The 16377-nt window shown below is 35.5% G+C and overlaps 1 protein-coding gene across 1 annotated transcript in view; it reads left to right on the top strand.

Moving 5' to 3' along the window:
* Nucleotides 1-16377, top strand: part of LOC125236156 (ankyrin repeat and LEM domain-containing protein 2) — a 40004-nt gene that overhangs the window by 5895 nt on the left and 17732 nt on the right. The window contains exons 4-5 of the mRNA XM_048142857.1: nucleotides 14346-14509; nucleotides 14858-14998. Coding sequence (XP_047998814.1) covers nucleotides 14346-14509; nucleotides 14858-14998 — 305 coding nt within the window. The remainder of the gene's footprint in view (nucleotides 1-14345; nucleotides 14510-14857; nucleotides 14999-16377) is intronic.

The raw sequence follows: 16377 nt of genomic DNA, 5'->3' as shown, positions 1-16377 counted from the left end.
ATCGATTGAATTCCACATAAAATTTTTGAGAGAGTTCTAGAATCTTCTATGGTCGAAAGTATATAAAGGGCGAGTCGCACAGTTTCTCGTCAGTCATTCACTAGCTGTCGCCGAGCTAATATAAGGAAGAAAATGGACGAATTAAAAGTGCATGTAAGGCATTGCTTACTATATGAATTTCAGTCTGGCCATTCAGCCGCCGAAGCAGTGCCTAATATATGTCAGCGTGTTGCTCCTGAAGTTGTGTCTGAGGCCACGACGAAACGATGGTTCCAGCGGTTTCGTAGTGGCGACTTTTCATTATCAGATCAACCTAAGTCTGGTCGACCGGTGAAGATTGATGTAGCCAAATTAAAAACCTTAATTGAAGGAGATCCGAGGCTAACGAGTCGTACTCTTGCTACCGAGTTAGGCTGCTCTCATGTCACCATAGAAACACATTTACACGAATTGGGAAAAAACTACAAATACAGTGTTTGGATACCGCACGAACTTGATAGAGATCAACTAAACCGCCGTGCCGATATCTGCATACAACTTCTGTCTTTTCGCCGCACATTCAACTGGTTGGACCATCTTATCACTGGAGATGAAAAATGGGTCTTATATATAAATCACACACGCAAACGTCAGTGGCTAGCTCCAAACGAAAAAGGAATAGAGGCACCAAAAACAGAGCCTCACCCGAAAAAAGTTATGCTGTCCGTTTGGTGGGATATTCATGGTATTATTCACTGGGAACTCCTACCAAGTGGAATGACTGTTACCGCATCAGTATGCTGTAATCAGCTTGAAAATTTAAACCAAAAATCTGTCAGAATCGTCCACAGCATGCTAAAAATTTTTTCTTACACGACAATGCTCGCCCACACATTGCAAAAGTGACTCGGCTAAAGCTATTGGAGCTAGGTTGGAAAGTGATACCTCATCCACCGTACTCTCCAGACTTGGCACCTACGGATTACGCATTGTTCAGATCGCTAAGCAATGCCTTGAATGAAAAAAAGTTCGATGACCAAGCCCATCTACGACAGTACATAGCTGAGTTTTTTGAATCTAAACCTAAGAACTTCTTCGCCGATGCTATTCATTCTTTACCAGAACGATGGAGACAAGTAGTAGATAACGAAGGCCGTTATATTTTTGATAAATGATTAAAATAATAAATTAAATAAAAATTACAATATTGGTTATGATTCGAGTGTATAGGCTTTTTCCCCGAAATCGTTAATTCCGCGTAGCAAAATTTGCATTCGCATTTTTCCCCATTTTTTTATTCTTCTATGCGCAGGTGCCACTATTCGTATATATCTTCAACGCATTAATTTCTAATCCTTTTTTGGCTAGTCGTATTTTTATCCGTGCGTTTTATTTTCTAATGCGCATAGTTTCTATACGTATATTTTGCCTATAGAATAAGTTCTCAATTTTATTTTTTCACATGCTGCCACCATGCCATACCATAATCTCACCGTCACAACCGTCAAAACCACCATATATCGTTACCAGATACTAGGATAAAATCAATTCAAGTATCACTTTTATTAGTAGGGTAAATGCACCAGTACCCATCCATGCAGCAGTGGTCAGCCATTTTTGCATATTTCAGGCTGTAACTTTTTTTTTTAGCTGATCAAGTCAAAATTAGATAAAATCATAGATTGATTAAATGGTAATTGTAAAATATCTCAATATTTAAAATTGTTCAAACATTAAGCACAAACGAAATTCAAAGAAGTACTGTCTTCTGACATGAAACATTATGTGAACGCCATTTTTATTACAATGTCAGGGTAGTTGCACCATTAGATGACCGACACCCAGAAGATGACCGATGGATCTAAAAATATAAATAATTAATTCACGAATTATTTTTCGAACCCGGGAGTATTTTTCTTAAACGCAGCAACTGATCGCCGAAGCTAAGTTTATGACACAGTCAAATAATGTGAAATACACTTTAAAAGAAGAAGCTAAAATTTAAATTCCCAGACAAATGAGCCATGCACACGTCTGTGAGCGGTCGTCAAGTTTGTTCTTCACGCTAAAACCGCATTTTGTATGGATTTCTTATTAAGGAAAGGCCTTCAAAATTTAAGCTTTTTAATTCGTAAAAAATCGAATATTACATTTATTGACGCAGTTTACTTCCGTATATATTCTTGACTTGACTAATGTCTCTATTGTTAACATGCATACTCCATATATACTATATACTTAATATTATAAATGCGAAAGTAACTCTGTCTGTCTGTCTGTCTGTCTGTCTGTTACGCTTTCCCGCTTAAACCACGCAACCGATTTTGATGAAATTTGGAACAGACAATCTTTAGACCCTGAGACAGAACATAGGCTACTTTTTATTTCGAAAAAAAGGGATGAAGGGGTTGAAAAAGAGGTTGAAAGTTTGTATGGGATTTCTTAATTTTAAAAGATAAAACCATGAAACTTTATATTTTAGCACTTGATAAGAAATCATTGAACATCTTGATAACGGATAGGGATAGGGATAGGGATTGGGATAGGGATAGGGATAGCGATAGCGATAGCGATATAGCGATAGCGATACGGATACGGATACGGATAATATGGGTATCGTTAGAGAGATACGGATAATCGGTCGGCGGTCTCTTACAATCAATGTGCTCTAAGACGATCGTTGTTTGCTTGCTTGAAGATTACGTTTGCGATAAGTATAAGCAAAATGTAAAAAAATTTAAGGGATAATAGAAAAAAACCGGCCAAGAGCGTGTCGGGCCACGCTCAGTGTAGGGTTCCGTAGTTTTTCGTATTTTTCTCAAAAACTACTGAACCTATCAAGTTAACAATTTTCCTAGAAAGTCTTTATAAAGTTCTACTTTTGTGATTTTTTTCATTTTTTTTTAACATATGGTTCAAAAGTTAGAGGGGGGGACGCACTTTTTTTTCCTTTAGGAGCGATTATTTCCGAAAATATTAATATTATCAAAAAAAGATCTTAGTAAACCCTTATTCATTTTAAAATACCTATCCAACAATATATCACACGTTGGGGTTGGAATGAAAAAAAATATCAGCCCCCACTTTACATGTAGGGGGGGTACCCTAATAAAACATTTTTTTCCATTTTTTATTTTTGCACTTTGTTGGCGTGATTGATATACATATTGGTACCAAATTTCAGCTTTCTAGTGCTTACGGTTACTGAGATTATCCGCGGACGGACGGACGGACGGACGGACGGACAGACAGACATGGCGAAACTATAAGGGTTCCTAGTTGACTACGGAACCCTAAAAAGTACTTTTTACCCACCGATCATAGTGTCGAAATACGGGCTATGTGGGATGTTTATAAAGGTTTCCCCAGCGTATATAGAATTACCTACGCTGTGGTCGATGTGTAATATTTCTACAATCATTGCAAGCAAAAGTATTATGTGCAATCGAAATAATCGCAGATAAATATACCTACGGAGAAACCTAAGGATCCAAATGAAAATCTTAATGAATACTTTTATTACGCGGGCGAAGCCGCGGGTAAAAGCTAGTTATTAATAATGCTTAAGGTTTTTTTTATTTATTTTATGAAATATTTGCTGGTCAAGTTATGGTTCCAATATTGTACGTTCGTGCCAAAAGATGAACGACGATTAACTTTTGGACAAAGGCTCGTTTTTTAAAATGGTATTTTAACCTCCTGGATCCTGAAGGTATTAAATCTGGAAAAACTGTATTTTTTTCGGAAAAATCGATTTAATAAGTAACCAGTAACGTAGGAAAAATAGTTAAAAAAATCATAGTGTTTTCCCGTCGATTTTTCCTTATGGGCTCAGGCGAGTACATGGGGACTTTGTCCTCACTCGGGACACCAAACAAATAAAACAAAATACTACAGAAATCAACTCTAATTACATAAAAAAATATAAAAAATATTATATGAAAACTATATTAATTCAGTCTGAAATAAACCGAAATTCTATGAATCTTGCATAATAAACACAAAAAAATACTTCTGTAGGTACTTAATAGTACAAGCAAAAAATTAAAATTCGGTTTGATATTAAACTCTTCTGGAATAAATTGTGTAGGTACTATTAGTATAATAGTACATATGTAACAAAGGTACGTAAGTTGCATATTAAGCAAATTATTTGAATGAAAACTAAACTAGAAATTACAGTAACAATTTTCCTTACTAAATAAATAACATTTTATGGCTGACATTTCTTAGGACATTTTTATCTTATCTTAACATATAGTTTAGTTTTAATTCAGTACCTAACTTTAATCTTCAGTTTTAGATTTCATAGGACATTTTTATCTTACCTTATAGATTAAGCTTTAATTAAGTAACTTAAATTCTCAGTCTTACATTGATTAGGACTTTTGTCTTACATTAAAATTTAGTTTTTAGGACATGTGTTTTTCAGTATCAGTGACTACTTGACTAGTGAAGATAATTATTTTGTATCTTAATTTTATTAACAATACAAAATAATAAGACTCACAAAATTGACTGTTGTTTGGTATGGAAATCAGTATACATAACAGTTTCTCTGAATAGTTAGACACGGATACGCAAAGAAGTAGTACCAAATGCTCTAGCTGTAATCTAGAGCATGTGGTTCTACTCTTCTTCCAGTTTGAAGGCATCCTTGTTTGCTTTTCAGTCATCATAGGCATGTGCCGAGCCATTTTGCTGATGAAGTCTAAATGAAGAAGATGCATGTGCAATCTCAATCTTCGTCTCTTTATCTCTTGGAGCCAGTTCACCCTCAGAAACATCTTCTTCATCACAGCTGACGGTGTTTAGCTCTAATACAATCTTATTCTATCTGATAACTTCTGATATAAATCTTCTTCTTTCCTCTATTCCACAGTTTTTTAAGCCTGAAAATCGGAATTAAAATGTAATCAACTTTAATGTGAAATAAAAAATCTTACATTATTGAGACCGGTTGTACTCGTCCGAGAACATAAATTACTTGTTTAAATCCGCTAGTACTCACAAGAGTACATAAACTTCAGAGCTATATTAAACCAAAGTTTTTTAACTATATGGATGAAATCTACTTACTGCCATATGAAATACATTATATATTTAATAATTAAAACCAAACAAAAATATATAATTAGACTTTCAGTGAGATAAATTCAGATTTACTTACCGCGGGACACCGTGTAGCCGGTAGTGACAGATGTCAAAGCCGCACTGATCGCTGATTGGCCATCTCAGGCTAGGTGTCTGTTTTATTTGGTTGACAGTTTCGTTCGGTAACGTTCTATGCCTACAAACTTGTTATGCTGCTTTGACATTTCACAGGAGATTTTTTTTTATCTTATGTCCTCAAGTGAGGACCGGGGGATCCAGGAGGATAAAATTGAATAAAATAGATAGATGTACTACTTTTACATCAAAATTATTGTTTGTTAGTCGTTGATTTTTTAACCATAAGATGAATGGAACTTTTTTTATATGGTAAGGGTCTATTTAAGTTTTAATTTTTATGAAAACGGGATTGTTCAACTAAACAATCTGTACCCAAAATGTGAACTAGGAAAATTTTCTTGTTCATCTTTTAGGTTGCGTACTTTTAGGATTCCAGTAAATTAATTTTGCGTCAAATTAGTTCGTTCAATTCATTAGTGTTGTGTCTAGAACATGAACTAACTAAATTAATTCATTCAAGTTGTAGGTAGTGGCTGCAAAAATGAACGCTTTAATTTTTAGAATATTTCTATATTTATTAATTAACGCGTGCTGTTTTTAAATAATGAAAGACTATTTTATATCAATACCAATGCATTTACAATAGGTGCAAAGTTAAACTGTTTCCCACAAATGCTACTTTTGTCCCCGTCTGTTCATCTATTGGAGTTACATCGTTCATATATTGGGCAGATTATTCTGATTTTATCCTGGTTTATCTATCGGGGTCAAACCGTTCAGAGATAGGGCACGTTGTTCAACTACTAGGAATTTTGACCCCTTTTTAGATATAATAATTTTTATAAAATTACTGAATCATAACATGAGACCCGAAAGTAGCTTATTCTAAATTCAATTCAATGCGGTATCACATAAAAAAATTAAATTGTTAAGAATGAGTTATATCATGTACAAAAAAATGACAAAATTCGCTTAACTGTTCATCTTTTGGTGATTTTACGCCACATGATTTTTGCTAAAATGTTATCTGCCAAATTATAATTTCTTGGTTCAGACACTGGTCCCACTACGAGCTAGTAAGCTATGAGCTATCGGGCTATAATGTGTGATTATCTTTGTTTGTTACAAAACATAATCACTCCCGTGTAAATAAAAGAGACACGGCGATGTTCATAGTTACTCGCCCAGCGGTGAGCTATCAAAATAGCCGTGTTTCTTTTAGTTTGCACGGGAGTGGAGACTCCAACCATATTAATAATGTTAACAATAAAGACATTAGTCAAGAATATATATAATATTCGATTTAAAAAGCTTAAATTTTGAAGGCCTTTCCTTAATAAGAAATCCATACAAAATGCGATTTTAGCGTGAAGAACAAACTCGACGACCGTCTGGGAATTTAAATTTTAGCTTCGGCGATCAGTTGCTGAGTTAAAGAAAACTACTCCCGGGTGCGTAAAATAATTCGTGAATTAATTATTTATATTTTTAGACCCATCGGTCATCTTCTGGGTGTCGGTCATCTAATGGTGCAACTACCCTGACATTGTAATAAAAATGGCGTTTACATAATGTTTCATGTCAGAAGACAGTACTTCTTTGAATTTCGTTTGTGCTTAATGTTTGAACAATTTTAAATATTGAGATATTTTACAATTACCATTTAATCAATCTATGATTTAATCTAATTTTGACTTGATTAGCCAAAAAAAAAAGTTACAGCCTAAAATATGCAAAAATGGCTGACCACTGCTGCATGGATGGGTACTGGTGCATTTACCCTACTAATAAAAGTGATACTTGAATTGATTTTATCCTAGTATCTGGTAACGATATATGGTGGTTTTGACGGTTGTGACGGTGAGATTATGGTATGGCATGGTGGCAGCATGTGAAAAAATAAAATTGAGAACTTATTCTATAGGCAAAATATACGTATAGAAACTATGCGCATTAGAAAATAAAACGCACGGATAAAAATACGACTAGCAAAAAAAAAGTATTAGAAATTAATGCGTTAAAGATATATACGAATAGTGGCACCTGCGCATAGAAGAATAAAAAAATGGGGAAAAATGCGAATGCAAATTTTGCTACGCGGAATTAACGATTTCGGGGAAAAAGCCTATACACTCTATGATTCGCTCATTACTTTCTTACCAACCCAATAATTTATTTTATTTATTTCTCACGTAATTTCATACATCGAACATCATCATCATACTCGCGGTAAAGACGTAATAAAGTAGCTTCAAATCCCCTTTTGTAAGGCCCACTTGCACCAACCACTTAACTCATGGTTAGTGGGCTGTCCTGTCATCCGTCAAATTCCATATAAAATGGTGGGTTAATCCTCGGGTTAACCCTCCATTTTCATTGGTGCAACTGGCCCTAAAAGTATCACAATAGCGTTATGTTGTATTTTATAAATAATATCTTATTTGCGTATCTATAAACGTCCTCCTATTGTATCCAGCTCGCCCGGTCTTAATTGATTTAAAACAAAATCTACTCAAACTGTGTCTGATAACATTTGACCTGGATTCATATCTTTCATTGATAACAGGGATAACCCGAATGATAAGTTCTACATAACACAAATCTTTATTATATAAATGTTATCTTGTAATTCCGGGTGAAATTAGATTGTTTGTCTTTCTTTAGATAGAGATTTGTATCTTTACGTTCAATACTAGGCGCCATTTATGAGGAAAGTCATGACATAGACAAACAGAAGTCACTGTTTTTTTTAATAAATACTGGCAGTGAAGAGCAATTTTACTGAACTAAATCTAATTTTCGGACGTCGACTGATCGAAAACTGTTATTTCAAATGGGATTCTGTAATTGCTTACAGTCGTGTTCAGTTCGATCTACACACGAACATAAATATCTGAACAAAACTCGTAACATTATAAGCATAAAAGCGTGTTCTAATGTTTTTGTTTGTATAAGCACAGTATAATAAAGAGTACTATCGTACAGTATGGTCACTCCCGCTCCCCGCTGAAAGTGCCGCCCACCCGCTCTCGGTTACACAGTTACCGTCTGTCAAAAACGCGAACAGTCGACCTGTCATATTTCTGTCATACATGCATGGTACGCGTTCACCTACACGAGCTTAGAATGTGTGCTAGGAACGCGCCTCTTTCATATTTTTATATTTTTATTATTTGATACCGGTCTGGTGCATGCAGTCGGTAGTGACCCTGCGTGCTGCGCCGCGGTCCCGGGTTTGAATCCCGGTAAGGGCATTTATTTGTGTGATGAGCACAGATATTTGTTCCTGAGTCATGGATGTTTTCTATGTATTATATAAGTATTTATATATTATATATATCGTTGTCTGAGTACCCACAACACAAGCCTTCACGGAGAAAAAAGTCTCGTCCATGATATCTGAATAGTGTAATCTGAACGAGAAAATCTAGTAAATTCTGGGACAATTGTTCACATAGTATAAATAACTAAACTAGTCTGTTTAAATGCGTTGAGCTTAGTGAACTAGTTATCTTGTAATTGCTACACATTAAAATAGCGTGTATTACTAGAATATTTAGTAATCATAACACGTGGACCGTACAAATAAATAATATTTTCTTGCAGAGCTTAATAAATGAAATGTGACCTTGACAATATATTCTTGTAAAGGTAATATATACATTACGTATCATAAAATAAAAATATTGTAAGGGTCACACAGTCAAATTGTGTGTATTACTAGATTATTCAGTATTTATAACAAATGGAGTGTCTAAATAAACAAAATAATGTAAACTCCACAAGAAATTCTTGTAAAGGTTATAAAACTTTAGTTAGGCCAATAATAGGTATCGTTAAGAATACAAGTCATCTGATATATATTACATTCTCTTCATTTATGTAAACTTCATTAAATGGTTGATAGAACAAGAAAGTTAGTTACAGCAACTGCATTTATGGTACTCTCTAATAAATATACAATTGCGTTAACGTGTTATATTTTTATCGGTACCTATGAATTTGTCTGTGCACTGTATAGACAACTAACATTTCTTGTAAATGTAAAAAAAGGTTTGTTGTCTATACAAGGTGGTTCAGTAGGATTAAAGGCCGAGCCACGCCAGATACGTGTACGTAGACGTGTGCGTGGCGTGCGCGCTGTAAAGTACGAATCTTCAAAAGAGATGATACACCGCTAGACACACACGGGTAACACGTCACACAAGCGGTGTAATCTCTAATGAGGATTCGTCATTTACACCGCGTACGCTACGCGCACGTCTACGTACACGTATCTGGCGTGGCTCAGCCTTTAATCCTACTGTACCACCTTGTATAGACAACAAACCTTTTCTTACATTTACAAGAAATGTTAGTTGTCTATACAGTGCACACACAAATTCATAGGTACCTACCGATAAAAATGCAGGTTTCTAGGACCAGTTCCAAGAGACAGAAGCCTAGAGTTGAAACTGGGATCCGGAAACCTGGGTCACCCAGCATATGGAATGGATGCTATGAGCGGTGAAAATTGGTGAATCTGAAAGTAAATAAAATAATTATATAATTTGTTAAAAAATATATTTCAACGATCCTTAGTGCAAGACTTTGTTCATATATTCGTCAGTGTTAATAGAACCGTCCTTCATTTCGTCCAAAATTTATATTTTGCAGAATTTTTCCACTTTTGTTCCACAGTATGGCATGGGTCACAGGAAACTTGCAACCATTGTAAATCATCTGAAAAAGACATTAAAATTTCTATGAATAAATTTTACATTAAGTAATATTCTACGTCCACTTCAGATATATATAAAGACTGTCCACGATAAAAAGTGGTCATATATAACATGGTAAATCTTGAGAATAATGAGAATTTATAAGCAGCATGTTTGTCAAATAATTTGTAGATATTAAACTACATTATAAAAATACAAACAAATTATAAACTTTAGGTGGCCTATGAATTTTAGCAGTATGTCTCATGATAACAATATTTTTTTGTACAGTGTCTTCTTGCAGTCTTTAAGTACAACAGTTTTAATGACAAAAATATTTTTTTAATGTTTAATTATAATAGCCAAAATATACCCTATTACATACTGATTTTACGATAGTAATAATTTTTCTGATTGTAATCAGATTAAGAAAGTACTGAGATTTTCTAACTTTGCTGAATTCGAATTTTTGACACTTTTTGGCTCTCCATACAAAAACAACTGTCAGTGCTTGGAGTAGAAAGTCTTCCTGACTACCAAAAGTCGAAATGAGTTTCAAAAAGTATTTTTTTGTCTGCTAAGATGTCATTCTAATGTGTGTAAAACAGCTTATAAAAATATAAGTATTTATAAAATTGTGCCAGGAAGCGTGTGAAGTTTGTTAAAAAACACTGTACAAGAAATGAAATGCTTGATGGTATACATTCGGCGAAACCTCAGACACACTAAAGCATTATAAGGAATAGCTTTAATTATTATATAGTTTTATGTATACAGATTTATCAAAATATGTATAATATTGCTTCAAAATGTGCATTCAGGAAGAAAGATTTATCATGTTATGTATGACCACTTTTTATCGTGGACAGTCCTTATTAGTTCAGTATTTAGATTTTGCCCACGTAATGTCGTATGAATTTGTATGCAATGTAAAATGAATACAACATTAAATGCCTTTTTACTCAGCATTCTAATTATCTACTAAATTCTACATGATGTACGGTATGTGACTCACCTGCTTTTGCCAACTCTGCCATCTCCCATCCTTGCAAGAGTTTTTGCACCTCTTCATCCATTTCCTAAAATGGAAACTACCAAACGAATGGATAATACGTAGTGAGTACGTTTAACGATAAATAATATAACCTATTGCGATCCGCATCCACGCGTGATCTCTCATGACACGTAAATGGCCGCCGACCACGCCGCAAAACATTGCGTTTCGTTACACAAGCAAAACATTTATTTATGCGGACAATATTTTTGTTATAACAATTATTTTTCGGTGTATATTACGAGAATATCATTGTTATTTTTTACAAGAGGCGCAAAGTAAAATCAACTATACTGCTATAGCATTCACTAAGATATACAATGGTACTTAAACATGGCGTTTCGTTACAAAAACGAAACACATATTTATACTAACTAAATACTTTTTCAACAGAACTATTTGTTCACCAGTATACATTACGAGAATATTATTGTCATTATTTACAAGAGCTGCAAAGTAATACCAACTTATAAAACAGTCATATCAACTATACTGCGATGGCATTCGCTACGATACAAATAATAGAGTTGACAGCGATGCGTACATATTTATACAAACTTAATATTTTTAAATATAACTCTTCGTTGAGTTTACATTACAAGAATATTCTTTTTATTTCTTTACGAGAACTACAAAGTAATGGCAACGTATAAAAAAGTTACAGGAAGTATACTGTGATAGTAACCGCTAAGATTAAGATTGTAAAGATAATTTTTATTTTTTTGGCATTACAAGAAGCTTCTTGTTAATAGAATTATCGTAACCTTTATTCTATTAGTTGTAAATAAAACTAGAGTTCTCGTATATGTAATTCAAACAGAACTGTTTAGTGCATATTAATGTTTGCTTAGTTCTATTGAATTCAAAATATAGTAAACATAACAATACAGTTGTTTTTATTACGAGATTGTAGTATCAGTTACGATAAATCTATTTTACTAAACGTTCTGGTAGTATTGTTAAAATATTTTTTTTCCGTGTTCTTGAGCTTACCGTGGGCCTCAGTCAATCTGTGTAAGAATGTCCTATAATATTTTTATATATTTGATCGTCAGTGTCCGAGGTGTCAGATCAAGAATGTTATGCCTCAGTATTCCTTTGGCAACAGGCAAAGTAATTGGATACCTATTAGCCAACCTGTTATGTTTAATTTATTAGATGGGCGATAATTCTAGAGGCGTGCGCAAACACCATTAGTCGCGCTAGGTACTCAACACTATTATAGATCGTTTCATTAGGCGAGTTCACACAGAGCGAACAGCTTGGCGAGGCAATTCCTTCTAGCCACAAATAGTGAGGCGCTGGTTTTAGTGTCACGCGGACCGGACTAATAATGTATTATGTAAGTTCAGGGAGCGTTTTAGAGTAAAGCGGACTAAGCGGAGGGGTCCTCGCGGACGACAACATCAAGATCATACAAATTGGTTGCGCAGATCGCTCTGCGCGGACGGTCCGCATGACAAAAACCAGCCTAAATGTAGCTGTGTGTCTCGGCCTTAGCAGAGTAACTGCCTCGGCCGAGGCACGTCTACATTTGCCGTGCAAGGGAATTGTCTGCCGACGCTGCTTCTAGTGTGTGGACCTGTCTATTACATTACAATATATTCACGAAAACGCGAGTTTCATTTCATGCTACTAGAAAACAACATGCGTGTCTACGGAAATGAAACTATCTGTAACAGCCATTATTAGTAGTTTGACGACCGGTCTGGCGTAGTCGGTAGTGACCCTGCCTGCTAATCCGCGGTCCCGGGTTCGAGTCCCGGTAAGGGCATTTATTTGTGTGATGAAAACAGATATTTGTTCCTGAGTCTATGTATATATAATATAAGTATTTATATATTATATTTATCGTTGTCTGAGTACCCACAACACAAGCCTTCTTGAGCTTACCGTGGGCCTCAGTCAATCTGTGTAAGAATGTCCTATAATATTTATTTATTTATTAGTCGTAATTTGATTTTTTTTGCAAACATTACGGGGGGGGGGGTGATGGTCAGTTAGTATTGGTGTTAATATATTTCCGTAATTCATAAACGTGACCGTTGCAATAATGATGTAACTTTTCACTCGCACTCCCGTGGTCGTAGATAGGATGAGAGAGATACTAATATAAACCTAGTCGTCAGTTAATTGTCTACTAGGTAAATATAGCCATATAGCGTGTATAGTAAGGTCACATTTTTATCGCGGCTTAAAAGCAACGCATATGTTAGGAATGTCTTCGCTATAACCGTATAGGTCAGCTTGGAATGCATTAAATTACATTAATTATTGTAATTGTGCTTTATGGCGATTATAAATAAGACACGTATAGGTACCTAAATCAAAGACATATGTAACTCCGTATATACGTATAAGGATTAAGGTCTAAGAAAAAAACGTACCTCAAAGCCATATAGAAAAAGGTACGGAGGCCTAGATGGCGTTACACCTTTGGGGAACGCTCGGCTAGATGGCGCTAATATTAATATTAGACATTTTAACACATATCAGCTAACAATATGGGCCAAACTGTCAAACGTCAGGTTCAAAAGTTTTAAGCTTGTGTCGAGAGATGGCAGTCTATGCTCTGTGATTACACATTTTACTTTGACAGTAACTCTCTATAATACTCGATCCTCTTTGCTTAAATGTAGGTATCTTATGTGGTCCTGATCGCTGATCACCAACTAGAAAAAATATTCCTTAGGTATTAATATTTTAAATGTAAAATAACTCTGTTGCAATCTTTTTGAACCTTGAACGGCTGCACCTATTAAGATGAATTCAGTTGTAAGGATAGTATGCGGTTCCAAAAAATATGATAGTTTTTTATGACTCATAAATATCATAATCATTCCATGTGGTCGAAGTCGCTGCTAGAAACTAGTGTATCAATAAAATTTCGTATCTGGCACATTCACTTTTCTTAATAATGTTTAATTACATAAGTATATTATCAATATTTCATAACAACATGTTTGGCATTAGCAGGATGCCACAGAAAAGACATTTGAATCCATTATTCATATATCAGTGACTTGGACTTGAGAGTAATTAGTCTATTTTAAAACCTTAAAACTGGCGAACTGAAAGACATTCCAAAAAAGCGCTTAATTTCATGCACCGACATAATTGCCCAGCATCTTAGATAGTGCCACACTGATTGATAATGAATTAGAAGGCGAACACTGATTAAGTGATTATAATAATTAACAATAAATTGATAAATGTCATTTGAAAAATTTTACCCATAAAATTGTCGAAACTGAGGTTTATTAAGTTTTAATCCTGTGCCAAGAGATAGCAGGAAACGCACTGTGAATACAAATTATACTTTGACAATAATCATCTATATCCGTTCTCTTTGAAACTGTAATATCTACCTACCTAATAAAATCTTCGATCCTCTAAATATCCAGTCGTTGCTTCGAACTTAAGTTTCCTTTTTTTTTCAGCGTTAATGGGTGAAAAACCCTATCCATTCAAGGCGCCATCTCCCCAAGACATGGTGGCTCTTCGGAAGTCGATCGAGAAGGGTCTGCTGGCCGCCGTGAGGGAGCGCGTGTGGGACAACCCGCGGTACCTCGTCAGCAGTGGGAACACACCGGCTATCATGCAGGTAATCTGCTCGTTGCCATGGTTACGGTATAACGCTGTCTCATGGCTCCTCGGAAGTCGGTCGAGAAGGGCCTGCTAGCCGCTGTGAGGGAGCGGGTGTGGGACAACCCGCGGTACCTCGTCAGCAGTGGGAACACACCGGCTATCATGCAGGTAATCTACTCGTTGCCGTGGTTACGGTATAGCACCCCTCCCCAAGATATGACTCTTCAGTTTGTTATAATTACATGAACCTAAGTTTACGCGATTACGTCCCGTTTTAGTGTTTGAAATTATAGCTATCTCTATTCGATTAAACTCCATGTGCCATTGTTTTCTTCGCAATACATAAAAGTGGTGTATTTTTCAGGAGGGTTCCCGCTATAACGCTTTGCACGTAGCAGCCAAAGCGTTAAACGCAGAGATGTGCAACCTTGTGTTGACAACTGTTGGCAACCCTGCCTTCGTCCAGACTCTGTATGGGCTAGATGCTGACACAGATTGCTGCAAGGTGAGAATATTACTGTTCAATGACTGACAAAAAAGTGAAGAAACCGGACTAATCCCAATAAGGCTTAAATACCCTTCGGGTTGGAAGGTCAGATGGCAGTCGCTTTCTTAAAACTGGCGCCTACGTCAAATCTTGGGATTAGTTATCAAAGTGGACCCGAGGCTCCCATGAGCCGTGGATAACGCATTCATGATGATTATGATGAATAACGGACAAGAAGGGGCACTACTCAGAAAAAATCTGTCAGGCCGTCGTATGGGTCATATGGGTTCAACTTTTTCTTGTCTGTTATTGCCATGGTTACGGTCTCCTGAGTCACGCTGATTTTATGCAAAATTATGCTACTTAAACTATGGAAACATGCATTTTTCTAGTGTTACACAAGCCCTTAATTTGCCACCTACAAACATGGACTAGGTACATAAATGCTTGCATAATTTCAGTAGGATAATTTTGCATAAAACCAGCGTGACTCAGGAGACCGTAACCAGGGCAATAACAGGCAACAAAAAGTTGATTCAGCCATATTGTACGCACTATACCTTCTCTCGGGCTTCTCAGAGGCACTACCGGAGTGTGTGTGTGGATTGAGTGAGCACCTTCCGAAAATAAAAAAAAATATGCTGATCATTTAGTAAAAGTTCTAAAACAATTGTAAAACGAATCTCTGAATTTGTAAAAAGATAAATCAAAAGATACAGCCATTAACATGTGCTCACTCAGTTCTCACAAACTACCAACGAAAACAGTGAATATATTCATTTAACATATAATATTTATATACTAACATTTAGTAAAAAATAGGCCAACCTACCTCTATAAATATTAGATCTCCTAGTGACGTATTAAATTTTTTACAAATAGTTTCTTATGCTCACTCAATCCACACACTTTTGAAAAGCCGAATTTTGATGAAAAACATAAGATTTAGACCGCTATTATATGTGTATAGTTTAGTAAAAGTGAAATGGGAATTTGTAAAATACAAAACGAACCACTAACGTGTCAGGTTTTTTTATAATAAATTTTTGTAAGTGCTCACTCAGTCCACACGTTTTGAGAAAGTTAAAAATGTAAATATCTTACGATTTGTAGCACCTAAGACACTCGAAAGTACTTCAACATTTAGTAAAAATTTTTACTAAATATCCACCATCTAATATTTTATATTCGTTGTCTGGTTTTAAAGATATTCAGACATAACTTTTCTCATACAAATGTATCAAGTAGGGTGACCACACTATGTCGGCTCCTGATTTTCCCCACCTTCCCATTGTCATATTGAGATTGGGGAGTTTCGTTCAATTTTGATAATAGTTTACCGGATTTGTAAGTGGGAGCGAGAAAAGAATAACTATTTCTCGCTCCCACTTACAAAT

Source organism: Leguminivora glycinivorella, chromosome 18 (assembly GCF_023078275.1).
Source record: "Leguminivora glycinivorella isolate SPB_JAAS2020 chromosome 18, LegGlyc_1.1, whole genome shotgun sequence".
In the NCBI taxonomy this organism is placed as follows: Eukaryota; Metazoa; Arthropoda; class Insecta; order Lepidoptera; family Tortricidae; genus Leguminivora; species Leguminivora glycinivorella.
Note: the sequence above shows the minus strand (reverse complement) of the source record. Positions and strands in the feature narration are given on the sequence as shown.